A 26,324-nucleotide genomic window follows, 5' to 3' on the forward strand; every position below is an offset into this window, starting at 1 on the left:
AACAATTGCTTGAGGTTTAGGGGACAAAGGAGTGAATAAAAGTTGAAAAAGTAGTAGAATCTGGAGGTTGGACAGATGGTGAGAGAAACTGAAAAATGTTCACTAATTGGAGATGAGGACAGTTGAGTCTTATTTTAGCATCAGGCGTACTGTTAGTGTTCGGATGCTCCCCTTGGGACCTGGCAGAAAGCGCTCCATTTTCCTCGGGAGAAACAAGGGAAGTGTTGGAGTCCGCTGACTACAGGGTAGAATGTTGAGGAATAGAAGAGTTGGCTGGTGGAACAAGGTGCACATGCGCACTGCAGACGGGAAAGACGCGTTTGCATTCGAACAGGCCTGAGGATGTGGGGAGAAGATGCAGTGCTTTGTTTTGGCGACCTGCCTGGCTATGATACGGGTTGTCCTTGGGGAGGTGAGAAGCAGTGAAACTGTACGTCAGGGCTCTTGACCGCCTTGTGGCTTAGGGAAGAGCTAGGGCCAGAGGCAGTGAGCGTTCATCCATTGCAGCTGAGAGAAGTTGACGCCCTAACTAGGCCATTGCTGTTAAAAGAGAGGTTTAATTGAAATTTAAGAGTCAGACTAGCAGTGTCAGGAGTGTTTGAACTTGCTCAAAGGAGAGAGATCATAGGAATGTGGGGTTAGGTAGGTGTCAGGTGGCCTTTAACAGGCCTTTATTATTATTATTTTAAAAAATATTTCTACTTTCTTTTCCAGGTAAAAAAGTAGGAGTGTTTGACATCTATTAGTTGATGGTTATTAAAACCCACCCATGATAGATAGTTCTTGGTTTCTGGCTTTTTTTTTTTTTTTTTTTTTACCAAATTTTCATTATTGCTTTTTTAAATTTATTTTTATTTAAATTCCATTAAGTAACATATAATGTATTATTGGTTTCAGAGGTAGAGGTCAGTGATTCATCAGTCTTTTATAACACCCAGTGCTCATTACATCACGTGCCCCCCTTAATGTTCATCACCCAGTTACCCCATCCCTCCACCCCACTCCCCTAACAGGCCTTTAAATAAGCAGAATACTGTCATATCTGGGTGTACCTGCACTACTCCATCAGTTCTTCCACACATTTTTATCAATACATACAAGGCACCTGTGATATGACATTGTCTCCCTAGTCCCCACTGTGATGTATGTAGCTGCCCTTCTGCATGGATGCCCCCCTCAACTCCCATCCCACTTGGCCTGTACCCTGGATGCCTACCTTGCTTGCCCCAACCTGATGTCTTTAGGACAGCCTTCTCCCTGTGGGGCTGCTGCTGCTTTGAGTGCAGTACATGGTACTCTTTCCATTCCCCTCGTGTCCCTACCCTTACACACAGACCCACTGAAGGTCTGGACTGTGTAGAGAAGCAGCTGAATGTTAGTAAAACAAAATTGACACGTTAGTGCAAAAAATCTGAAAAAGTTTTTTTTTTTTTTTTATTGGATAGTTTTGTCTTCTTCGAGATGTGTACAGTTAGACCAGAGCTTATTCCCAGTCTGGTTCTCTTTACTGCTTTAATGAAGAAAAAAAAATGTTTACCGATCAAGTGCGGTCAAATGTAATACAAAACTGTGGCCTGAGAGAGCTCTTAGAAGGCAGTTTCAAGAGAAAGGATAGGTTAGGAAAGAGGAGAATCTGAGGATGATTTTTGTTGTTTGACTCACCTGTAAGAGGTGAATTGGAGCCAGAGGGGAAGCCAGTGTACAGCCATGCCCACTGTGGATCGTGTCCTGAAGAAGCAAATTTCCTAGAGTCAGCTGCACTTGCCTTGGGTGTAGAAATTTGCAAGGTAACTTTGGCTGTTGGGAATCAGTGAAACAGATGGTCCTGTTCATTTATGCATCATGTACTTTATAGGTTATATATAATCAGTACTTCTGCAGTTATTTAAGTGTTTGATTACATTTTATTTTTATTGTGTAAAAATGAGAAATTGGTAACAGCGGTAAGCACAAATCTCAATGTTAAAATGGACGTAGATGGAAGTCATTAGCTATGGCAGAGACTGTCAAGCTGGATGATTTTTTTTTAAGCTGGATAATTATAAAGAAAAAAATTAACACATACAATATGCTAGACATATAGAATTGACATGTGAAAAGGCAAAGTCAAATTAGAGATTTTAAAACAAGTTGTAGCCTTCTTGGAATGAAACCTTCCTTAGACCTGCAACATACACAAACATTTCTGTTAGGACATTTGACTTCAGAACACATATTCAAGATTATATTGTGTGCAAAAGTTTCATAGATCTATAGTAAATTTTTTAACATTCATATAAATACATAGTACATTTCAGGAATCTCTATTTAAGACATTCCTGTGCCTTTCCGGTTCAGTATAAAATCAGAAGACCTCACAGTTGGCCGCAAGGCCCTACATAGTCTGACCCCACTTCTCCCCTCCTGAATCCACCAAAAACATGCTCCCTAGAGCCTTTTCTGTTCCTTTATCTGGAATACTGTTTTCCCAAATGTCTACATGGCTCCCTTAGTTCCTCCTGGTTATTGCTTATGTGTCAACATCAGAGTGGCTTTCCTTGACCACACTGAAATAGAGACCACTGCTGCCTTACCTTGCTTCATTGCCTTCATTCCATTTATCGTCACCCAACGTAGTATTTTTTACTTTGTCTCCCTCTACTAAAAACTGACGGGGAACTTGGTATGTTTGCTCAGCTCTCTGTCAGTCCTCTCAGCACGTGGTGGATACAATAAATACTTGTCCAGTGAGCGAGAAAATGATGGGGATGTGGACACTCCTGTGTATGGAGATTTGCACATATAGGCTTTTCAGCTCTCTTTGTTCTGCATCTTGGGTCATCTGGAATCCTCCAACATTTTCTTTTTTGCCGCTCACCTAATGGACCGTTCATTTACTCAGTAAATATTTGAGTGATACGTATGTGCCAGGCGCTGGGGGAATATAAGAATGAACAGTCTGACAAGTCCCTGTCTAAGTGTAACCTACAGTCTGATGGGAACCTTCCCTGGTCGTTGACAGGAGGGAGATGTGGACTTAAAATTCTTAACCTGTTCTTTGGCTGGAATGTCTGCAGGGGTAAGGACAGGTTAAGCTAATACTGACCTTAGTTTTCAGCTTTTTATAAGTGAATGGCTTTCAGAGGGCTTGATAGTTGTGATTAAAATGATGTTTTTAGTATGTGAAAGTCATTTTTATCATTTTTATCTTTATTTAAGTGTTTGAGAGTGAGGTCAGTGTTCAGAACGTACTAGAAAAGGCAGAGCTGGATCTATAGCCTATAGTTGAAGCCCTCCACTAAAAATCAACGGTTACCTTCCCCTTTCATCATGCCAGTGTGTCCTATCTTCATCCTCTTATACTTAAAGAATTTCATCTTGTTTTAATTTATTTACCTTTCTGTTCACAATGTACATTTGCTTCCGGTTTTTTATTTCTATGACTACTACTGGGAACTTCCTATGTCTTAGTTCTTGATATCCATCCGGAATGTAGATATTCAGCTATGAGAGATCAATGCCACATTATTTTCCAAAGTGGTCAAACTGGTTCATCCTGCTACCAATAAAATGCAAAATTTATGTGCTCTGTGTCCTCGCCAGTAATTGCTGTCGTTGAACTTACACATTTTAGGCAGTGACCGTAACACTGTTTCTCGTATCAAGGAATTCTATTTTTGTTAGGTGTGATAATGGTATTGTGGTTCTATTAAATATATGTCTACTTTTTTTTTGGTCCACATTCTTAAAAAGATGTGTATTGGTTATATATATGTAGGGATGAGATAACTGGGATTTACTTTAAAGTTCTTGAGCACAATGTAAAGCACATTTTGGGGTCCACTGGCCAGATTGGAATAGAGACCCAGATTATTGTTTAAATGTTGAATTTACTGTTCTGTGATTATGTTAGAGAACATACCTACTCTTAGAAGATACATGCTTAGTATTTAAGAGTACAGGGCATAATTATGATAGTCTCAAATGGTTCAGAAAAGAAATTGCATATATATATATACACACACAAGCTTGTTTTTATTATTAAAAATAGCCTAGAACTCCTTCACCTCATCACATGGGTATAGCCACTGTTAAAATTTTGCTTTCGTTTCTTTTCTGTACGCTTCTGTGCACTCTGAATTTAAGCACGAATGGGTCATACTGTATATAATAGTTTTTCAACTTTAATTTTCCTATAATTAAACATTAAACAGTTTTGATCCCTGAATATTCCATCATATAGCTTAATTTATTTAACCATGTCCCCATTCTTGAACATTTCTATTTTTTCAGTTTTTGCCTACTATAAATAACAAATGAGTAAGCAGGAATTTATAGTGTCCTTTTCCAGTAGAAAAGAAAGTCTCTCTTGATTCTGCAGATCAGATTTCCCAGCTAAGTGCATTCATAGTTCTTTTTCTTTGACACTTAAGACAATCGGAGTTAATTATTTGTGTGATTTCTTTCTCCAGCCAGACTGAATTCTGTGAAAGCGGGCTGTTTTAATTGTGGCTGTATTAGCAGCACGGGGCACACAGTAGGCCTGAAATATTTGTTGATTCAGTGGAGAATGGTTAAATATAAAGTATAGTAATTATAAAATGTCACCTTTCTGCCACTTACTTCTTCAAAAGGTTGGGTTTCTTTGCTGGATGAAGGTACCTCCCTCCCCCCGCCAAGATTCAAGCATTGAAAGTGGGTAGGACTTAGAGTGGGAAAACCTGCCCCCTCCCAACAAACATGTTGTTATCCCTCTTCCCCATTCTCACTGTATCACTATGCAGTTGACCTTCCATTTTCAGAGCTGGGGAAACCAGGGCCCACAGAAGGGAAGTGACCTTGCATCAAGTCTGTGGTGGGCAGAGCCTTGTGTTCCTGTGCCCTTCCTAGAACCCAACCTCCCTGTGTGTTTCCCTGGCTGTTTTAGTCTTGCTTAGGGATCTCTCTTTTCTGTATCCTTATACACAGTGGTTTGTACTAAGGGAAGGATCCTTGTATATGCAGGGTGGCAGAGGCAGGGTTAAAGGACAAATGTCCCTATCATTTGAAGTTTGTAGACAAATCTGTGAGGAGTCACTGGGATTTGCAGGCTTGTAAATCCCTCTGCCCACCTCCTCCTCTGCAGGATGGGAGCTTGAAGTCGGTAATTTATTTAACTTATTTATAAAGATTTTTTTTAATTTATTTGAGTGAGAGAAACAGAGAGAGCACAAGCAGGGGGAGGGGCAGAGGGAGAGAGACAAGCAGACTGTGCTGAGTGTGGAGCCTGATGCTGGGCTGGGTCCTCAGACCCTGAGATCATGCCCCAAGCCGAAGTCAGACACTTAACTGACTGAGCTACCCAGGTGCCCCTGAAGTCGGTAATTTAAAAAAGAACTTCCATATAGTCACTGAAAGGAAAAAAATGTTTACATGATTGAAATTCACAAACCTCCTTTTATATAGTAGTAACATAAAAAGCACATTTCTTCCTGGTTCTGTGGTCCTGATAGTGTCTAATCTCTTTAATACCAAACTTAAAAATTTTGTTTGCTGAGGTGCTTTTTATCACATTAAAATGGGGAATGTTATCAAACTCATGTTTTTTACACATTAATATTATGCTCTAATTCTCTCATGGGGGCCTTGAAAGCAAATCGAACATCTTGAGTGTGGTCAGTTCTTTCCTTGATCTAGGTGTGTTCCTTTTCTGAAAAATCACCCAGCTGGGCCTTTATGTGTGTGCTTTTCTCTGTGCCCATCATACTTTATAAAACTATATATTCATGAAGTACACACACATCCACGCACATAAATATACATACATAAACTTACATACGTGTATACACATGTATATAAACAAAGGAGGGTGGAGCCCAAGAGTCAGTACTTCAAGGAAGTTTACCAGCTGGTTCTCATCAGTTAGGATTGGGAGCTTCTGGATTGGAGCACAGCTCTCCTGGGGTTCAAGGACTGGGTTTCTCTTGATAAATTCTGTGGTTGTAAAGTGCACCCTGCCCCATCTCTAATTGAATCTCACACATGTTTATGGAGGAATTCATTTTAGTAATAGTTAACTTTTGTGTATCTTGGCTGCTTCACTACTTTGTAAAGGATTCGAGCAGGATATCTTACCTCATTCTTGTCAAACAGGTGAGGAAATGGGTTTAGCTTGCAAGTTCCTGATAGAAAACCAAAGATGCAGGGCTCTTTCCACTGTTGCCTGCTATGAGTTTATGGGTGACTCTACAGTGTGTTCCCCTCCCTCCTTTTATTGTCAGGGAATGTGGCCTTTAGTTAAGGGGGATGCAGTCCTTGTTTGGAGCATAGTCCTTCCTTCAGCTCATACTGTTAAAGGAAAACGTGCCTGAGAGCAAATGAAGTTATTTTGAGTACACAGCTACCTGCTTAGGGACTTAGTTGTCAGGTAGGCTGATTCTCAGTGTGAGAGATGCAGAAGGATAGTGTGTCACTATGCTGATTTATTCTTTACCATAGGCTTTGCGCATTTTTAAGGGAAAGTGGTTATTGTTTTAATTACAACTAAATGTCATTCTAGTGATGATCAGTTTTTAAAATACAGGAGATCCTACTTTTGCCTTTCTGGAAGGCTCACGAGTGTAGGAGGACTGGAGTGAAGGTGGATTATTGATCCATTTTCAAGAGAGCACGCACACAAGTCGGGGGGAGGTGCAGAGGGGGAGGGAGAATTTTTTTTTTAATATTTTATTTATTTGAGAGAGACAGAGGTAGTGACAGAGAGCATGAGCAGGGAGGAGAAGGAACAGGAGGCTCCCCACTGAGCAGGGAGCCTGATGGGGTTCAATCCCAGGACCCTGGATTGTGACCTGAGCTGAAGGCAGACACCCAACTGACTAAGCCACCCAGGCGCCCTGAAAAATTTTTTTTAAGATTTTATTTATTTATTTATTTATTTATTTGACAGAGAGAGAGAGAGAGACAGCCAGCAAGAGAGGGAACACAAGCAGGGGGAGTGGGAGAGGAAGAAGCAGGCTCCTAGCGGAGGAGCTGGATGCGGGGCTCGATCCCAGAGCACTGGGATCACTCCCTGAGCCGAAGGCAGGCACTCAATGACTGAGCCACCCAGGCGCCTCTGAAAATTTTTTTTTACATTGGTTATTAGTGCACGCATGTGCATATGTGCACGAGGAGTGGGAGAGCAGAGGGAGAGGGAGAATCTCAAGCAGACTCCCTGCTGAGTGTGGAGCCCGACGTGAAGCTGGATCTCATGACCCCAAGATTATGACCTAAGAAATCAAGAGTTGGACCCTCAAACCAGCTGAGCCACTCAGGCGCCTCCCTCCCAAAATTTTCAATTACTCATAAAGTGTTAGCCCTGGAACCACTTTTAAGATCATGATAGTCAATCCACTCTTCTGCTGATGAGGAAAGGAGGAACAGACAGGTGGGGTGGAGCTTAGCCAGAGTCCTTACCAGTGGATACTGGATAGGAGGAGGAATACAGAATTGCTGATTAGGTAGGAATAGATGCCAGAAGCTGAATTTAAATACGTGTGGTTTGGGAGGGTGTTCGTACTTCTTATTTCCACCTGATCAGATTGTAAATGAGACTGGGTTGGATTTTGTTGTATTTACTGGAGTGCCTGCAGGGGTGCTTTTTCTATAAAGCAGGATTTTAACAAAACCACATTAAGAAACAGAATTTTCATTAAGTGCATTTTATTACTGACTAGGAAGGACTGGTTCATTATGTTGTATTCTCGTAGAGTCTCTGGCTTATCTTGTTTCTTGTGCCCACCCCCCCCCCCCCAAGATATTCAGAGGGATCATTGAAATTTAACTGTAGTAATATCTGTGCCCACCAGGTGGCATAATTGCTTTACTTAAATTAAGCTCATTTCGAGTCTCAGTTACAGTGATAACTCATTTCTTATTTTAATAATAGAAGGAGATGCCACGACATTTATCATATTCATAAAAAAATTTTGGTATGCTCAGTTTGAGTTATGAGAGAGAAATTGGTGCCACGTTTCCTTTGTAGTACTAATGCTACTGCAAGTGTTAGGATAATATATTTTGTTTTTAAACTGTATTGAGGTTATAGCTTTGTCCTCAGCCCACCTTATGGTGTCAGCCTCTTGCTCTGAATAGAATATGCAAGATCACAAGGTGTCCTGAGTGTCTGCAGTGTCTAGAGGAGGGAGGAGTGGTGAGCTCAGGTTACCGTGGCAACTTTCATCTGCATTTTTCCTTTTTTTGCAGTTGTGTTTGAGACTCTCACTAATGGTACTGAGGACATTTAGTTCATCGGATGGGAACAAGAATATAGAAGCAAATGATGCCCACTGCAAGGCAGCCAATTCGCCTGTTACCCTTGCTTTCCATCACTTCCTTCATCAACCTCAGTTTTGTTTTCTTAACTCTATTCAAGCAACATAGACGACATTGGTTAAGCCTTGCTCAGTTCTCTGTGCCATGGAGACTGTTCTTATCTGAGTGCCCTTCTCCCTCTGTGTCCTTTACTCAAGAGATAGGATAGCGTGTAGTGGTTTAATATCATGGGTCCTGTGCTCAGACACTCTGCGTGTGTATATAAGTCCTATTTCTGCTGTTTACCAGCTGTGTCACTTGGCCAAATTACTTAACTTCTCTGAGCCTCAGTTTCTTTATTTATGAATGGGAGTGATAATAGAATTATTGGAGAGGATTAAAAAGATAATCCTTGTAAAGAGCTGAGAACAGTGGCTGGCACATAGTAAATTCTCAAATATTAGCTATTGTTATTACTTAATATAGCTGTTGAATCTTTAGGAAGCTTATCTTGATTTAACATCATTACCATCATTATTTACTGATTATTTTGGATTTCTGCGCTAGTCTACATCTATACTGTTATTTTATGTATTTCTGTTGTCTGTTACTTCCAGAAATTAGTTTTTCTTCTGTATTTTGGCCTGCTGTTTAGTACAGTGTTTTGCACATAGTAAGGCTAGTTCAACAAATGTTTGATTAGGCTTTAGGAATTTTGTAAATTTCCTTTCTTTCTCTCTCTTTCTTTTTAGGAATTTTGCAAATTTTCTTGATGAATCTCACACACAATCTACCTTTAAGTGATGTTACCCCAAAACATAACTCATTTACCTGTGCTTTCCGTAATACTAAGTTCTTGTCAAAAAACCAGTGGTTTGTGTAGTCTGTGTACTTCTAAAGAATTGGAGTGATACATGACTTTATCCATCGTAATTCAAGATCAGACAGTTCTCCTTGGTTGAGGTATTCACGTTTTTAAAAATATTGCATTATACAATGATGGAATTAAAAAAAATTTTTTTTTAAACATATTAAAGAGCATGTGAATGGGGAAGGGGCAGAGGGAGAGGAAGTGACAGAATCTTAAGCAGACTCTCCACTGAGCACAGAGCCCCATGCAGGGCTCAATCTTAGGACCCTGAAATCATGACCTGAGCCAAAATCAAGAGTTGGACACTTAACTGACTGGGCCACCCAGGTGCCCCTGAAATTGTTCTTAAAGGAGAGTATACTTAGTGACTGATCTTTCTGCTTCTGACCGACAGATGAGAATGTCAGCTCAGCTTCTGCTTGCATCCAGATGACTGCCTGGTTCTGTCCCCTGGGCCCAATTTGGGGAAGGCTGGCGGATGTGAATGACTGGGCCAGTGGAAATGTCCTGGCATTTCCTTAAGCCACGTGGACTTTGTGCATTGTCCTAATCACAGCTTACTTAATGACTCTGCATGCAATGGCTCCTCACCCCCAGATTGGGACTGACTCTGGTTAACCTTTAATTTCTTAGAGGTGAAATCAAGATCCCTGTTGCCAGAGATGAGAAAGTACTGGAAAAATCCCCAAGGAACCCTGTGTTCTTTGTTTTAGAGTTGTTGGTCTCAAATAGCTTGTAGTTCTCTTGCTTCCCTTCCTGTTTCATCTTTCATCCACCGCCTGAAGTATCTGGTCATCCTTTGTTTTTATGAAGGCATGTGGGAGTGGATTTTATTGTCTTAGGTTGAAAGCTTATTTTTGCTTAGGGAAAGCATGTGGGAGGTTTTGAAAATGCACACGTTCTGTTTTCATCATGCCCTACTAGCAGCTACTGGCATGCGCTCTGTAAAGGAACAGAGTAGCTATAGAGAAGACAGGGGTCTAGAAACTGTGTTGGGTAGCCCTGTCCCCCTGATAGTGAGAGGGAACAAGAGCTGAGGACTATCTATATACCATAGGGAGGCAGGCAGAGACCAGGCTGTCAGCAGCATCTTTTGTGCGAGCACATGGCTCGGTTTCTGAATTAACTCCAGTCGGAAACATTGTGGGAGGACTTCTCCTGTGCTGTAATTTTCAGGTAGGTGATAACGCAGCTTTACTGGGGAGAGCTGCTTCCTGGGAAGATGAGGAGAGTTGCTAAAGGTAACACAGTCTAAACTGTAGTGCTTACTATACACCAGGCCCCACTGCCTGTGAACTAATTTCGTCTAGAGACAGAGTCAAGATTGGACTTCCACCTTTCGTAACCACATACCTAACCTGTACTGCCCTTTACCTTGCTAGAAAAGAGCCTTTCTTTTCTGTGATCTTGTACACATCACAGCACCCCCAGCATTCATTTAGCAAATTATTTCAATCTCTGTTGGACATTGGGGACAATGAAAAGAATGAAAAATTGTATTTTTGCCAATGGGTATCAGATGGTAATTCTTTGGCAAGTTGCAAGCCTCCCCATGTATGAACTTACTGGGGTCACACCTTCAGGGCACCAAGTGATCAAGTGACTTCCCGTAGGTGGTTCTGATGGAATTCTTTCTTCCTTTGCTTTGGATTTGATTGATCAGGCTAGTCTCTAAGAAAATCTAAAAGAGGTGTGCTTTCTGAAGATTACCCAGTAAGAATGCCTTGCTGTTTACAACGTGGAAAATGTTCTGTCAAAACTTAGCTGCAACACTCGGAATCCACTGTTTAGCCCATTTTACTGTTCCTACCACCAGCTAATTTTTATGTTAGAAAGCAAAGAAGCAGATGAAAATAGAGTAGCATCCAAAGAATGCTTTTGTTTTCCATGTAATTTTTAAGCTAAATCTGGTTGGAGACCATGGGGACAGGCTTACTGGCCCCGCTACTGATGGAGCGGAAAGGACTCTAGAGCAGATAGCACCTGCCCCGCTCCGACAGCCTCTGCAGGTAGCTGCTTGAGGATCACATGACTGAGTGGGGGCTGTGCACACGTCACACATTCCTCCCTCAGCTAAGGGAAATGATAGTGTCTGGAAGCGTGTATGCTTGCAGAGTTGAGCTTGTACAGCAGAAGTTTGAGGTTCATTTACCAAATATGCATTTAAAGAAACAACCCTTACAGCAGATCCTCTCTGGGATTGACCCTTGATTCACTGCAGATTGTTTTTCTCTTTTCCCCTGACATAGCCTTGGCTTGAACACATCTCATTACTTAGTTTTTATCATCGGACCTGCATCCACCCCTCAGGGTCTGGGTGTGTTGCCATGTGCATCTCGGTCTCCTCCAGTGTGAACCTCCACGTCTGCCACACGTCTTAGCAGCATCCTGGCCAGGTGTGCACAGCCACCTGTTCGGGCAGCTGCACTGGACATTAGCATTGTTTTTTAGACTCTCAGAGCATTTTTCTCTTATTTGGCATAATCCACCCTATTGTGAAGTAATAAGCAAGGGACACACTTTGGAATATTTCCTACCCCATTTTTAAAAAATGTTCTTAATTTTTTAAAAAAGACTTATTTATTTGAGAGAGAGAGCTAGCAGGAGCATGGGGAGAGGCAGAGGAAGAGGGAGAAGCAGGCTCCCCACTGATCAGGGAGCCTGACGCAGGGCTTGATCCCAGGACCCCAGGATCAGGACCTCAGCCAAAGGCAGGTGCTTAACCAACTGAGCCACCCAGGTGCCCCTCTACCCCGTTTTTAAAATCACCAGTTTTGGCTTTTGTGTCATTTAGTTTGTCATTCACTGACTCTCAGGTAAATTGGAATTTTACTACAGTTGACCCTTGAACAACGTGGGGAACCAATACCCTGTGAATTAAAAAATTTATATACACCTTTTGACTCCCCAAAAACTTACTAGCAATAACCTGCTGTTGGCCAGAAGCCTTGCTGAAGACATAGTCAATTAACACACATTTGTATGTTGTATGTGGTACATACTGTGTTCTCACAATAAAGGAAACTAGAGAAAAGGCAGTGTTATTGAGGAAGTCTTAAGGAAGAGAAAATACATTCACTGCACCTGACTGGAAAAGTGGACTCACAAACCTGTCTTGTTCCAAGGGCATCTGTACATATTCTGAGTGAAGTAACTATCAGTTTGTAAGTACTTTAAATATGGGAAAGAAAAGGAAATAGAAAACTGGTGCCTTAGTATTAAAGCTAATATTGGGTTGTAATATACGTAGTTACTTTTTGAATTAAATTGACTTTTTCTTTCTTTTGGTCAGTGGAAAAGTTTTCCCCCTAGGATTAGAATGCCTGTTAATAAAAGAATTTGAATTCTTTTTCAAAATTGGTATCTCATTTCTAAATTTGTTGTCAGTTGTGCCGCAGTCGGGTAAGATGGTCGTGCTGTACTCGCACAGCACACTGGGGCTGAGGAGCTTCGACTTGGATTAGGCGGCCTCTGTCGGCTGCCTGTGGAAGCGCGGCAGGTGCACGGTCCTCTCTGAGCCGGTAGTCGAGCCTGTTGTTGCAAGTGTCGAACTTGGTCATTGCCCCTGGAGAAGGCTGAGGGTCTCTGGAGAGGGACAGGCCAGTGGAAAACTCAACTGTTTGTTGCAGACAATTCTATGCTATTTGGGTTTTTTTTGTTTCTTGTTTTCGGTGTTGTGTTTTGGTTTGGTTTTTTTGAGCTTGTGTTATTTTTGTAATTTATCCCCCCCCCCCAAAAAAAAGCTATACAGGCATATAATGAAGTGTTACTGATTGATAGTCTCTTTTATTCCTGGAAGAAAGACTAGAAAATGTAGAGAGGAAGTAACTTCGGGGGGTGTATTAACTTCTCCTGGAGATTGAGTCAGTCAGTTTTGCTTGGCATTACCCTTAGTGCTTGAAAATCGGCACTTGTCACCTTGTTTGGAGTTTGAAAGCAAATACCAGGCATTGGTTCATGTAATTCAGCTCTTAGATTTTTTTAATATAAAGAGAAGTGGCTTGTTTTTCAGCTTTGGCTGAGACTAAAAACAAACCCCCAATTTAATACTTCTTTTTATTTCTTTTAATTCTCTTTCAAAGTGCCAATACAATATTTACCATAGGAAATTTAAGTAGAACCAAGTTTTAAAAAAAGAATCACAGTCTTCCCATCCAGAGCCAAGTACTATTAATACTTGAGTATATCTTGAGCCATTCCTCTGTGGGATTTTATACATGTAAGATCCATAATGGAATCATACATGATTCTGTTTTGTTACTGTCTGTGTTTTTATTCTTGTGCATGGCAGGCCTGAAACATAGATACAGTTCTAGTGCTCATGGACTGTTGTTTCCTGCCCCTCCATTTGTTCACTGGTCTCTTGTCTTGTTTTTCAGTAGATGAATACATTGCCATTGCTAAAGAGAAGCATGGGTACAACATGGAACAGGTAATGATGTGGTTTTCTTTTGTTGTTAAAGATGGGTTTTTATTTTAAAAGGGGGGAGTTGTAGCTAACCTGTTAAATTGTTTGTGTTCTGTGTGTTGGGTAGCAGTGCAAATTTTTGGTGGTCACTAGCAAATTGATGCTCCAGTCCCCTTTTTCTGCTTGAGAGGAGTATTAGAGGACCCTTTGATTTGAAAGACATCTGTGTATTTCTGCAGGTTTGTAGTATTATTTATGGCACTCCAAGGTAGCTCTAAGGTGCCAGATACTTTAGCATAATGCGTCCCTATTTGAATATGCGGTTTGTCATTCGTGTGTTTGTGTGATGGTTTTTTCCTGACTCTGTGTTGTCACACTCAGACCCACTCAGACCCACAGTGTTTTCATATAATTGTTTTGAATCACTTTCAGGTTTTCATGGTTTTCTTTTAAAAATTTTTTGGAACCTATTAATGAGAGATATATGAAATTAATTTTGCTCTAAAAGTGTGATTATAATCTTATTCCAGCCTTATTTCTAATTACTATTTTAAAAATAAGTATATTAAGTTGGATTAGTGCTTTGGCATTGATCTAGATATTACAGCCTGTAAGTTACTAGCATTTATCCTTATGAGATAGTTCCAGAATCTTTCAAAGCAAGAGATGTATGCTTTCTCTTTTTCCAAACCCTACTCATGAACTTAATGAAGTTGCTCAGAAGATCACCAATTTTTTTTAAGATTTCATTTTTATGTAATCTCTACACCCAGTGTGGGACTCGAACTCACAACACTGAGATCAAGAGTCGCACGCTCCACTGACTGAGCCAGCCAGGCGCCACAAACATCGCCAATTTTTAATTCTGTTTAGAAAGTGTAAAAAGTACTGGGCGATAGGGACATCTGGCTGGCTCAGTCAAAAAGGCATGGGAGAGCAAGACATGGGAGAGCAAGGTGGATGGGCAGAGGGAGAGTCTTAAGCAGACTCCATGCTGAGCATGAAGCCTGACACGAGGCTGAATTCATGGCTTTGAGACTGCAATCTGAGCTGAAACTGAGGATCGGAGCTTAACCAGCTGCAGCACCCAGGTGCTGCCAACTACGTGCTTTAATGAGTTACTTTGTCTTGTTGTATATGGAGCCATTCAAGTGCGGCTCTAAAGGAGCCCAGATTCTGGGGCCACACGGCCTCTGCCACCTACCGCACTGGACCGTTGGCAAGGACTTCATTTCTCAGGCCACTGTATTCTGTTCTGAGAAGTGAGCGTGATGGAACTTGTCTCACAGGAGTCGGCGTCTAGGCAGGCGTGGACCCACGTCAGTCACACAGCAGTATTGTCTGGTTGCAGAAGAGCGCAGGCTCTTCTTTTGCTAATCTCATTTATTTCCATTTTAATGTTTTAATCCTGTCTTTGGTCTAAAATTTCACTGATACTATTTTTCTAGGCTCTTGGGATGCTCTTTTGGCATAAGCATAATATTGAAAAGTCATTGGCTGATTTGCCCAACTTTACCCCCTTCCCAGATGAGTGGACTGTGGAAGATAAAGTCTTGTTTGAACAAGCCTTTAGTTTTCATGGGAAAACCTTTCATAGAATCCAACAAATGGTAAGTAAATGAGACCACTGTATTTTCTTTTTTCCCCAGCCTCTCTCCACCGCAGCGTACCTGAAGGGTAGGAATGTCATCCACAAGCATGAATATTCTAATTTTTAATAAAGCTCCCTTTAGATAGAATAGTTTATACTTGTTGTGGGGTGAATAAGAGGCTTTACATTACAAGAGTGAAGCATTTCCTAGTACTTCCCAGCTTGATAGCAGCTGTAACAGAAGCCCTCCACCACCCCCATCCCCATCTCTCTTGTTGGGATTCACCAGATTAGTCCGATAGAAAGCACCTTTGATGGTTGTTTAATGAGGTGGGGCATCATGGAACCCTGTCTGCCTGGAGAAGGTTTGCTTATCTCTTATATTCTAGAAGGCTGTTGGGTGGACTCCTCCCAGGAAAGCTTATTGGTGGTTACATGAGTGCTAAAATGAGTTTTTAAATAAATAACCTAAGAGTTAGGCTAGAAACTTTAGGTGAATGCTTGAATTCATCTCTGACTGCCTTAGCAATCTTTCCTGGGCTCAGTGTCACTTCTAGTCACACCGTAGTAGTTTGGAATGACTTGATAAGAGTTTTCTTTGAATCTCCTTCTCAGAGAAAAGGGCCGTGACTTAGGACGTTTCTGGGTGTATAAGACAACCCTTTTTAACTATACATAATAAGCACACTTGATTTGGGAAGATTAGCTGTAAATCGAAACCAACTCAGTTTTTATGTTTAGCTTCCTGATAAATCTATAGCAAGTCTGGTGAAATTTTACTACTCTTGGAAGAAGACAAGGACTAAAACCAGTGTGATGGACCGCCATGCTCGGAAACAGAAGCGGGAGCGGGAAGAGAGGTCAGTACTTGCCTGGAGGTGGTGTCTCCCCACCTAGGGATCTCTTGGGTCAGCAGAATTTCTAAGAGCTGGTAGAGGCACAAAGGAAGGGTCGAGTGATGGGTTTCCTCCAGTGCTTTCCAGCTGGAGCCGGATGTACACAGATACTCTTCCTCTGATGCTCATGAGTTGTGTTAATGCGAGTTCTGTTCTGCAGGTGTTTTTTCTTACCGCTCTCTTTCTGCATTCAGTAAGCTGCCATTCTGAAAGAGCAAACTTTCCCACATGTTCTTTCCTGCCCCTGAAGGTGTCTCCTTTTAATAAGAAGGAATCCATTATTTCCTTGGTTGAATTTATTTTTTGATATACAAGGTTTGTTTGACATGTTTTAATGTCTGATATGTTAAAAGATAACTGTACAGTTTAGATTTCCTTCATCCCTTTTTTGACCATCTGTTTTGTGTGTAAAGAGAGAGAGAGAGAAAGATTTTATGATTTCTTCCTAATAAGAATCTAGTTTTAAGGATAGCTTGGTGAGTAGGCTACATCTTAGCCAAAACTTCCTCGGTCTTATAAATGGCAGAGTAGTGGGAATAGCCCTGTGCTCACACACAGAAGCAGGTTTGAGTGTGAACTCCAGAGGCTGTAATTGTGTGCTCACAGGTGAGTCCGCTCCACACGCTTCTGCCCCAAGCCTCACTTCCTCGACTCTAAAATGAAGGAGCTGAAAGTCCAGAAGGCAGCACATACACATACTGGTTTTTGTGTTAGGTTGGTGAGACTATGGGTGGCTTTTTAAGATTGTTTCCCACACTTTCTGTAATGTTATTTTTAAAAATTAACAGTACAAATAAAGTGAAGAAAGAGAGACTATATGATCTCCATGGCCCCATTTCAGGAGAGTGTTTTATGATTTTAAACAGAATAACGTAGGAACAAACTGGGAGTATGACTTTTGGAGAATTCAGATCCGTGGGACCAGCTGAAACATTGGGGCAGTGGTGGGAACATCTGCAAAGCTCTCTCCAGCTGTAACAGTCTGTAAAGGTGTTGACCTTGATGCACCTGCATGTTGTGTGGTCTGCCGCATATATATAGTGGGTCTGTTTTGGATCATTACTCCTAGTAATCAGAAGTGGCAAACACTACTGAATTTGTTTTTAGTGTTCCCTTAACTTTCGATTAAAAGTTTCTATATCCATTATATGTTTGGTCTCATTTACTTTTTATAAATTGACTCTATTAGTACAGACAGGGTATACTCTACTAAGCTGAAATCAGAGTTAAATTAAGAAGTAGGTGGGATTTGTTGTCCTTGTGTGACGTGGTGAGAGCATCGGCTGACGCCTGCATACTCCCTTCCCTGGTGCTTTGCATCAGCACCAAGAGTAGGGAGAACGGCTGTGCTCCCACCTCCTGTGAGCACCTTTCCTGCTGTCAGGATGCAGACCAACGAGGGCACACCACATGGCGGTCGCACTGGAGAGATTGTTGGCGTAATGGCAGGGTCAGCCCCAGGCTCGCTCTCCTTTCGGACACTCTCTCCTCAGCCAGGGTGGGTGGGGAGAAGGGTAGCATAGCCACCCGGGATGGATTCCTGAGACAGTGGGGACATTGACATTTGAACATCTGACTGCTCTCCTGCCACCACTGTTGAGCTGGTCGAAATGGGGAGCAAACTGAGCCAGCTACTTCACTTGTGTCAGCCTTGTTTTCTTGTTTTTTAAAATAAAGGTCCTAACTACTACAAAGCTCTTTTAAAAAATTAATAATAATAGTACATGGAAGGCTATAAACAAAAGCATTTGAAGTACCATGTCAACATGAATGTTCTTTTTTTAAATTAACCTAATTTGAGATGACAGTCTCTGCAGGCCAGCAAGAAGGCTTTCCCATTCTCACACTTGTGTTGAGTTATGAGCGTCTACTCATGGGACTTGAAAGGAGTTCTACTTGTTGGGGAGTTTGTTCCCAATGCAGTAGGACTTAATTCTTGAGTAATCTCCCAGTTATGTCTCATGATCATGTCCTAGACCACCACAAGCTAATTATGGGGCAATTACATAAACGTCTTAAATTTGATATTTCAGTGGAGAGTTGAGAAAAAAGCCTTTTACAGAGATAAAGCAATGGTGTTCTAGACCTGATTCGGAAGATAGAGACCTATTTTAATAGGGTTTTTTTTTTTTTTTAATCATTTAGACCAAGAGAACTATGGAGCTTGTATTATTTTATTTGAATTTTAAAAATGTTTTTTATCTCGGCAGTCTGGACACTTACTAATTTTATATTAGATCTGTCATTAAATCAATTTATTGCTTCTATTTTTATATTAAATAGAATTAGTACCAAATAATCTTTCAGTAACTTGTTCTTGTCTTCCAGTGAGGATGAACTGGAAGAAACAAATGGAAATAACCCCATTGACATTGAGATTGATCAAAACAAGGAAAGCAAAAAGGAGGTATTTTTTTTCCCTGGTATTGTTTAGGCAAATAAATTTTATTACTAGTTCCATAAGTAAAACATTACTCTTACTCTATTTAATATATTAAGGGCTATGTGCAAGGCATCATGATAAGACTTCTTAAACATACTAACTTTGCTTTATATTTATAGACCTTAGAATTTTGTTTGCCAAGAAGCAGGAATAAAGGAAGCCCTAAAGGAAGTGATAGCATTACCGAGTAAGGATTTTGTCTCCACTGGGCAGCCGTACTCACTGCCTTTTTCGCTAGGTCAGCGAGTGGTGGGTTGGTGTTGGTGAGGAGCAGGTGAGGGTTTGGTTCCTCCTCTCCGCCCTCGGGGTCTCCTTCCTCCTGATGGCCAGCCCCAGGGACCTGCATAACGGTTCTCAAGGGGATTGCAGGGGGCTGGCAGGGACTCAGTGCAAGTTTTCCCGTTATTCAGAACCAACAGCGTAGGTCATATGGCGATGAGCGTCACACATGATGAATTTTTAATCTTTCACATCTTAAAAATCATTATGGCAGAGGATTCAAGAGACCCATGAATTCCTACAATTGTATATGACTTTTGTATATTTATAACATTTCTTTATTGTAAACTGTCCACTGAGAACGATGGAGTGTCTAGATGATCTTTGTAACTTTTTGAAATGGGTTGTAGTGTAAGGTTATTTTGCCCATTCATTACAATTGAGTAAAGCCTAAGTGGGATCCCTGAGGGCCCTCCAAGGAAACCCAAGGCCCCTTGGCACAGATTGGAAACCCCGCAGAACACAGCATTATCTGCGGCAGGCCCCTGGTCAGCTAGTGATACAGTCCCTGGAGGAAAGGACTTCTTTGTCCATTGGTGCCCATCAGCCCGTTGGTTCAGGCTGGAGTGTTGCATCCCAGTGTGGGATATGACTTTTATATGTTCATACAAGTGTTTTTCTGAAGACAGAATCTATATCTATAGTTTCAGTAAAACCTCAAAGAGTTCTCTATCTCAGAAGGTTCTAAAGTATGAGAACAGCTGTTTTAGACTGTTCTGGGAAAAACAAAAGTGTCTGGACATACCTAAACTTAAAAATCACACCAGTAATACATGCTTTTTCTAGGCAAAGTAGGTGATCCAACTAAACAGAAAAGGGAGAGTGAAGATGATTCACACCCTTAATGATTATCACCCTTAATCGCCGTTAACATTTGGGTGACTTCTTCCAGATGACTTCCTGTGAAACGAATATGCCTATTTACATAATTCTGAATCTGCAGTCACTTTTTAAAAAACATAAAATGGGATCTTAGTATATGATTTTTTATAATGTTTTAAGTTTACTCTTTCTTTTTTTTTTTTTTTTAATTTATTTATTCGACAGAGATAGAGACAGCCAGCGAGAGAGGGAACACAAGCAGGGGGAGTGGGAGAGGAAGAAGCAGGCTCATAGCGGAGGAGCCTGATGTGGGGCTCGATCCCATAACGCCAGGATCACGCCCTGAGCCGAAGGCAGACGCTTAACTGCTGTGCCACCCAGGCGCCCCCCCTAAGTTTACTCTTTCTTGAACGTGTTTTTATGTCAAATATATTTGTATACATAGCTGTTAGTTTACCATACACATATCACATAATTCAATCAAGTAATCTTAAGGGTTTTTATCAGTCTCCCCCCTGCTTTTTGCTACTATAAACAATGCTGAAGTGCTGATCTCGTGACTAAATATTAGTACACTGAATTTTTTCCATTGGAACAAATTTCTGGTGGTTGAATTGTTGGGTCCGTGTCTCCTAGTTACATTTTTAAGGCTTCTTTTGGTACGCTGCTACATACCACCCAACTGAAAACTGGTAATTCTTTCTGGACGGCACTCTAGCCAATGATTTATATAAATGCCCAAATAACAAGACCATTTTAACGGTTAGATAAATTAGATTGTTTGGGAAATCAAATCGTACCTGCAGTTTTTAGGAAGCTTTGTTTTGATGCATTGTTCTGATTCTGAATTAGGCTCTTCAGTGGGACATTTTAAATGAAAGAGGAAAGTCTTGATTTTACATTACTTTCTATAATTCTTATTTATATAGCACAGTTTCTGATTAAAAGAGAAAAATAATTTACATCTTCTTTATGAACTAAAATGTTGTCAAAACAGACACATGGTCAATCAGTGATCTTTACTAACCAGTATAGTGCTGTTACAGACATAGGTTCTTGCCTACTAATATTTTTATGTATTGTTTGTGACCACTGGTTCAAGACCTCATTGGCCCCATTGTAATTACAGAGTCTGCTTATCTCAGTTTTTTAAAATATGAAGCAAAAAACCTCAATGTATTCTCAGCTTAATCAGCAAATGTTAATATGCTAACAAGATGAGATTATGAACAATTACAAAAACTTCTTCTTAAAATTGTCATCAGGAAGACAGTATCCTTTCCTTGCCAAGGAATTATTATTATATTTAATTTCCAAAGGTTTTGGTTTTAGAGAAAGCACTTAAAAAATTACCAGCAATCTTGCATTATAAAATGATAGCGTATATTTTTGAGGCACATTACGCAGTTTCCCTAAAAGTTAAGTGTCCTCCAAAAAAGGGTATATAAAAAGTAATGGTTCCATATGGGAGGTTATATTTTAATAAACTTCTATGTAGATTCAGAGAATTTAAATGGATTTTTATATATGTGCTAAATCGTTTTTTTCTCTTTCTGTGGTCCCAAATGCATCTATTTTGCTAAGAACTGTTAGAATAAAATAGCTCCCCATTCATATATACAAAGCACACCAGACAAGAATACAGATCTTTTTTCTTCCTGTATTACTACAGGGAACTGAGAATGCTTATTGCCAGAGGCTTAGAGTGATAGAAGGTTGTGTTTATACAGGAGGGCAGTGGATCTACTTTGATGTGTTTAGCCAGAATTCAATAGCCAATGTTTTTGTTAACTGCCTGTAGAGTTTGTAGATGGTAATTATGATATGGCATAGTAGTTGTCTTTGATGTTTAGAGCCATGTAAAGAAAATACGCTTATTACTGTTCCTTTGGCATTTCAATGTTTTAGAGTCTCATTTATCAAATATGTATATCATGCAGGTGCCCCCTACGGAGACAGTTCCTCAGATCAAAAAAGAAAAACATAGTACACAAGCTAAAAATAGAGCAAAAAGGAAACCTCCCAAAGGAATGTTTCTGTCTCAAGAAGACGTGGAGGCTGTTTCTGCCAACGCCACGGCCGCCACCACGGTGCTCAGGCAGCTAGACATGGAGTTGGTCTCCATCAAGCGGCAGGTACCGCGGGTCCAGTCCTGGGTGCAAGGGCTAACGGTGCTCCAGAGGCCTTTGCATGTTTCACACCTAGCTGTGCTCTTCAGAGATCTCTAAAGGGCATTTTGTTTCTAAGGAATTGGACAGAAGATCTTAGGTACTGATCCGTTGATGTTTCTTAAATTAACTTTGAAATTGGAGAGATATATATATGCATGCATATATAGTAATGGTGAGAGTGTGTGTGTGTCAGTGATTTTCACAGTGTGAGCACACCCACCACACAGCCACCCTCTTGATCAAGAAAAGAAATGCTGCCTCTGGAGCCCTGTTCATTTCCCCTTGTAGTCCCTGCCCTTCGGGGACTGAGCGTTGCCTCCAACACCTCACTAATGCCCCTCTCTAATGCCCCTCTCACTCATTACCCACCTTCTTTGAGTAGCTGACCACTCATCTGACTTTTTAAACCACACATTATTTTTATCCATTTTTTGAATTTTATATAAACAAAATCATACGTTGTGGTTTCTTTTATGCCCAGCATTCATTCAACATATGAGATCCATCCAGGTGGTATAGAGCCTTAGATGTTGTTCTTTCTCGGTATTGTATAAATATCCTATGACTACCCATTGTATTACTAGCAGATATTTTAGGCCATTAACAAATAATACTGATATGGTTTTTATATGACTCTTGGTGTGTTATGTATGCATCTTTGTTGGATACATACCTAAGAGTAGAATTGCTGAGTTACAGAGCATGCATATGACCAGTATTTTATCTTATTTTATATTATTTTATTTTATTTCACTTCATTTTCTCTTCTCTTCTCTTCTTTCAAGGGGAGGGGGTTGTGCAGAGGAAGAGAGAAAGAGAATCTCGAGCTGATATGGGGCTTGATCTCACAGCCCTTGAGATCATGACCTGAGCCAAAACCAATAGTTGGATCCTTAACCAACTGAGCCACCAAGGTGCCCCTGTCCGGCATTTTCAAAAACAATGCCAAACAGTTTTCCAGGGTGGTCATGTCAGTTTATGTGAGTTGGGTTAAACTACATTAGGGCTTACTAACTATAGCCCTATTGACATTTGGGGCTGGATAATAACTTGTCATGAGGAGCTGTCCTGTGCATTGTAGGGTGTTCAGCAGCATCTCTGGCTTTACCCAGTAGATGCCAGTAGCACCTTGCCCCCATCAATTGTGCCAACAGAAATGTCCTCAGGCATTGCCTGATTATACCCCCCTCGGTGTGGGGGCAGAATTACTTCCTCCTTCCCATTCTGAGGCTTGCTTGCCTTTTCACTCTCTTAATAGTTCATCTTTTGATGAAATATTTAATTTTAAGGTAGTCCAGTTTCTCATTCTTATCTTTTATGGTTAGTGCTCTTAAGTTTTGTTAAGAACCTTTCCTCAGGTTATGAAGCTGTTCTCCCATGCTATCTTAAAAGTGTTGTTTTCCCTTCACATTTTGATCTTCAGTCTGTCTGGAAATGTTTTTCTGTGTGTGCTGTTACATGTAGGGTTGATACTTGTGTTTTCATGTGGATAGCGAGTTAACAGTACTCTTGATTGAAGACTATCCTTTTCTCACCTCAGTGTATTAGGACCTTTGTTTTAAATCCTGTGTCCGTAATGCATGATCTGCTTTGGCGTTTTCTGTTGTTACTCTGGTCTGTGTGTCCATTCTTCACCGATACTATCCTGTCTTAATTATATGTACCTTACAAATCTGGGTATCTGGTCTAGATTTTAAGTTCTCCAAGATTGTCTGTTCTGGCCTTTTGTGTTTCCATATAAAATTTAGATTCACTTTCTCAGTTTCCAGAAGAAGAATTCCAGAATTTTTATTGGGATTGTATTGAATGTGTAGCTTAAAATAGAGAATTAACATTAAACTGGAGAACTAACCCAGGACTCACAAACGTGTTCTGTCCCCCACCGACACAGATCTGTAATTCCTCGGTATTTTGCCATTTCTGTGTCCAGGGCTTTGTCAGAGTTACCCTAGATGTTTGGTACGTTATGATGCTCTTGTAAAGAATACTGTTTTTAAAATTAATCCTTTTCTAATTATTTGTGTCTCGTATGAGGAACGGCTCATCATTTGAACCTGACTTTACACGGTACATTTAAACTGCAGATTGAACTGAGTAGCCTAATGTCCTTTCATTAGTGCCCCGCCTCTCCCCCATCCTTCTCTGGAATTCAGGGCAAATTGTGGTGGACTGATGGTTTACTTTTCGTTTTTGCTGCTTTTGACTTGTTGATCTTGATGACTCCAGGGAGGGTTAAATAAGAGGCCAACCATCATTTCACAGATGAGAAGAGGGGGCTGCGGGCCGGGTCTGTCCTCTCGTGTCAGGTGGCAGCACAGAACAGGACCAAGTGTTCCCTGTGCAATCAGAGGATTGGCTTCTAGTCTTGGCTGCTGGCACAGCTGCACCCTAATCTTAGGAGAATCACTTAATCTTTCTGGGCCTCTTTTCAAATGAGGAGATTAATCCTTCCCTGCCTGATCTTACAGGCTATCTGAGGGCTGCTTCATAAGAGAGCATTTTGAGCTCTGTTTGTGCTGGAAGAGCTCTCTGACTGGGGCTGTGAGCTCCCACATGCATTTTCAAGGGGACTCGTTTCCCCCTCCGCTGAGCGAGTTCCTAACGCTTGCCATTCAACGTTAATACATGGAAGAAAGAAAATGAGACACCTTCTTCCATGGAGGTGTGACTGACGCTACAGTCAGATAGATAAAACAGTCTTTGGTTTCACAGTCAGGGTCAGGAGCAGGAATTTTTTATTGGAAGGTAGCTACTCCGAGTTCACACTGAATAGAGAGGGTTACGTCTCCAGTGAGGAGACGAGTCGTTTACCCCCCACAGCCTGTCAGGGCTGCTGCCAAACGCACTTGGCACTTGCCGATTCACAGTGGCCCCCGGTCCACACACTGGGCCTATTCTCTGGATGCCTCCGTGTGTGGTGGGGTCTCAGGGAAGGGCTTGCCATGAACATAGCAGAAAACCTGACTAACAGCAGCTTAAACAATTCAGAATTTATTTTTATCAAATAGCAAGACACCCCAGCGCCAGTGGTTACTGGCATCAGCCCGTCTGTTCAGTGGTGTTGTCGAGGACCCAGATTCTTCCACATCTTCTCCTCTGCCATTCTTAGTGTCCTGGCTTTTTGCCTTGCTGTTGTCTCACATTGGAAGCCTCAGAAGCCATTTTGTAGCCTTCACATCCGCGTTCAGGGCAGAAGAGGAGGAGTTGGAGGCGGAGCTAACCCGTCCGTCCTTCTAGCAGGAAAAGCTTTAACCTTTCCAGGAAGTCCTATACTTTCTGCATGCCAGAGCCTTGCGGGACGGCTCCTCGTAGCTCCGAGGAAGACCACCAGCCTCTATGGAAGGTGCTTGTGAGAAGGGGGCTGGGAAACAAACGTCTGTTAGATTAGCCAGCAGCCAGTGCCTGTTGCATTAGGTCTTTCTGAGTGGAGAGTAAGACAGCCACACAATAAAGTAGAGGAGTCGCATACACAGCGGGGATGTCTAGGTAAGGCACCAGGCCACGTCGACTGCTTTTTTTGTTTTTTTTTCCTTCAATGCTGATTACTTTCATATTCTGTTTCTTATGCAGCTTGTTCCCACTCTGGCTTCCTTTCTAGTTGGCGTGATGTTGGCAACTAAACCCTATTCTTATTCTGATAGTAAATACCGAGTATTTCTGACAAGGAAAATACATTAGGAAGAGAGATGAAGGTCAAGGAGAATTTAGAGCTAATTTTTAGTTCAGAATTTGTGGATGTTTTGCCGTGTAGTCATGTATGTAATCTCTGTGCTGCTTTATTGATTTTAAAGAGAAAACGCATGTGGTAAATAGGTTGGTCTTCTTAGAAAACATATGTTACTTAATCACAGTGCAATATATCCCCAGTTTTATACATATGTGAACAACAAGTTGGAACAAATAGAATAACATCTTTAATTGGAGGCATGGAGTATTCTAGATTGCTGACTTTTGAGAATTCGCTAATTCCCTGTCACAAGTTTCTGGGCCTAGTTTTTAGCCTAAGGAGAGTTCAGTGAACATAATCTTGAATGTCTTACAACATTTTATGGGTGGTTGGTGCCCGAGAGCTCCGAGCAAGAGTCTTAAGACCCTGCTGTTTGATCGGGTAGCCAGTAGACACACGTGGTCATTTAAATTCAAGCTTGGATTAAAGTAGAAGACATGAAAAATCTGATTCCTTAGTTGCATAAGCTACATTTCAGGTGCTTAGTAGTAACATGTGGCCGGTGGCTCCCGTGTCAGGTAGCCACAGCTGCAGAATATTGCTGCATCAGAGAACATTCTATGAGGCAATGCTGCTCTGAGAGCTTGGCGTCACTGTCCCAGCAACTCACTGTGAATCAGTTTCTGGTACCAGTTTATTTGACTTGTACCTTTTCAAAGATAAACTAAGGCAAATTTCAGTAAATTAGGGTCCTCAGTTTTGGTTTTACTATAGAGTAAATTTTGTACACATTTCCTATATTTTTCTTTTCAGTTGTTTTTATGTTCTGACTTGACAGTAATACAAAAAGATTTGGCATGGGCTGTATTTCTGGTAGGCTTTAAGGCCCTTACGAGTGGCAAACAGGCTCACTTCGTGGTCCCTGA

The 26,324-nt window shown here is 41.2% G+C and overlaps 1 protein-coding gene across 1 annotated transcript in view; it reads left to right on the plus strand.

The window, feature by feature from the left end:
- The window catches only part of RCOR1 (REST corepressor 1), a 43,131-nt gene that overhangs the window by 9,017 nt on the left and 7,790 nt on the right, over positions 1–26,324 (plus strand). The window contains exons 2-6 of the mRNA XM_008684210.2: positions 13,501–13,553; positions 14,978–15,139; positions 15,862–15,980; positions 18,345–18,423; positions 21,501–21,695. Coding sequence (XP_008682432.2) covers positions 13,501–13,553; positions 14,978–15,139; positions 15,862–15,980; positions 18,345–18,423; positions 21,501–21,695 — 608 coding nt within the window. The remainder of the gene's footprint in view (positions 1–13,500; positions 13,554–14,977; positions 15,140–15,861; positions 15,981–18,344; positions 18,424–21,500; positions 21,696–26,324) is intronic.

The sequence above is a fragment of the Ursus maritimus genome, unplaced genomic scaffold (genome assembly GCF_017311325.1).
Source record: "Ursus maritimus isolate PB19 unplaced genomic scaffold, ASM1731132v1 scaffold_25, whole genome shotgun sequence".
NCBI lineage: Eukaryota > Metazoa > Chordata > Mammalia > Carnivora > Ursidae > Ursus > Ursus maritimus.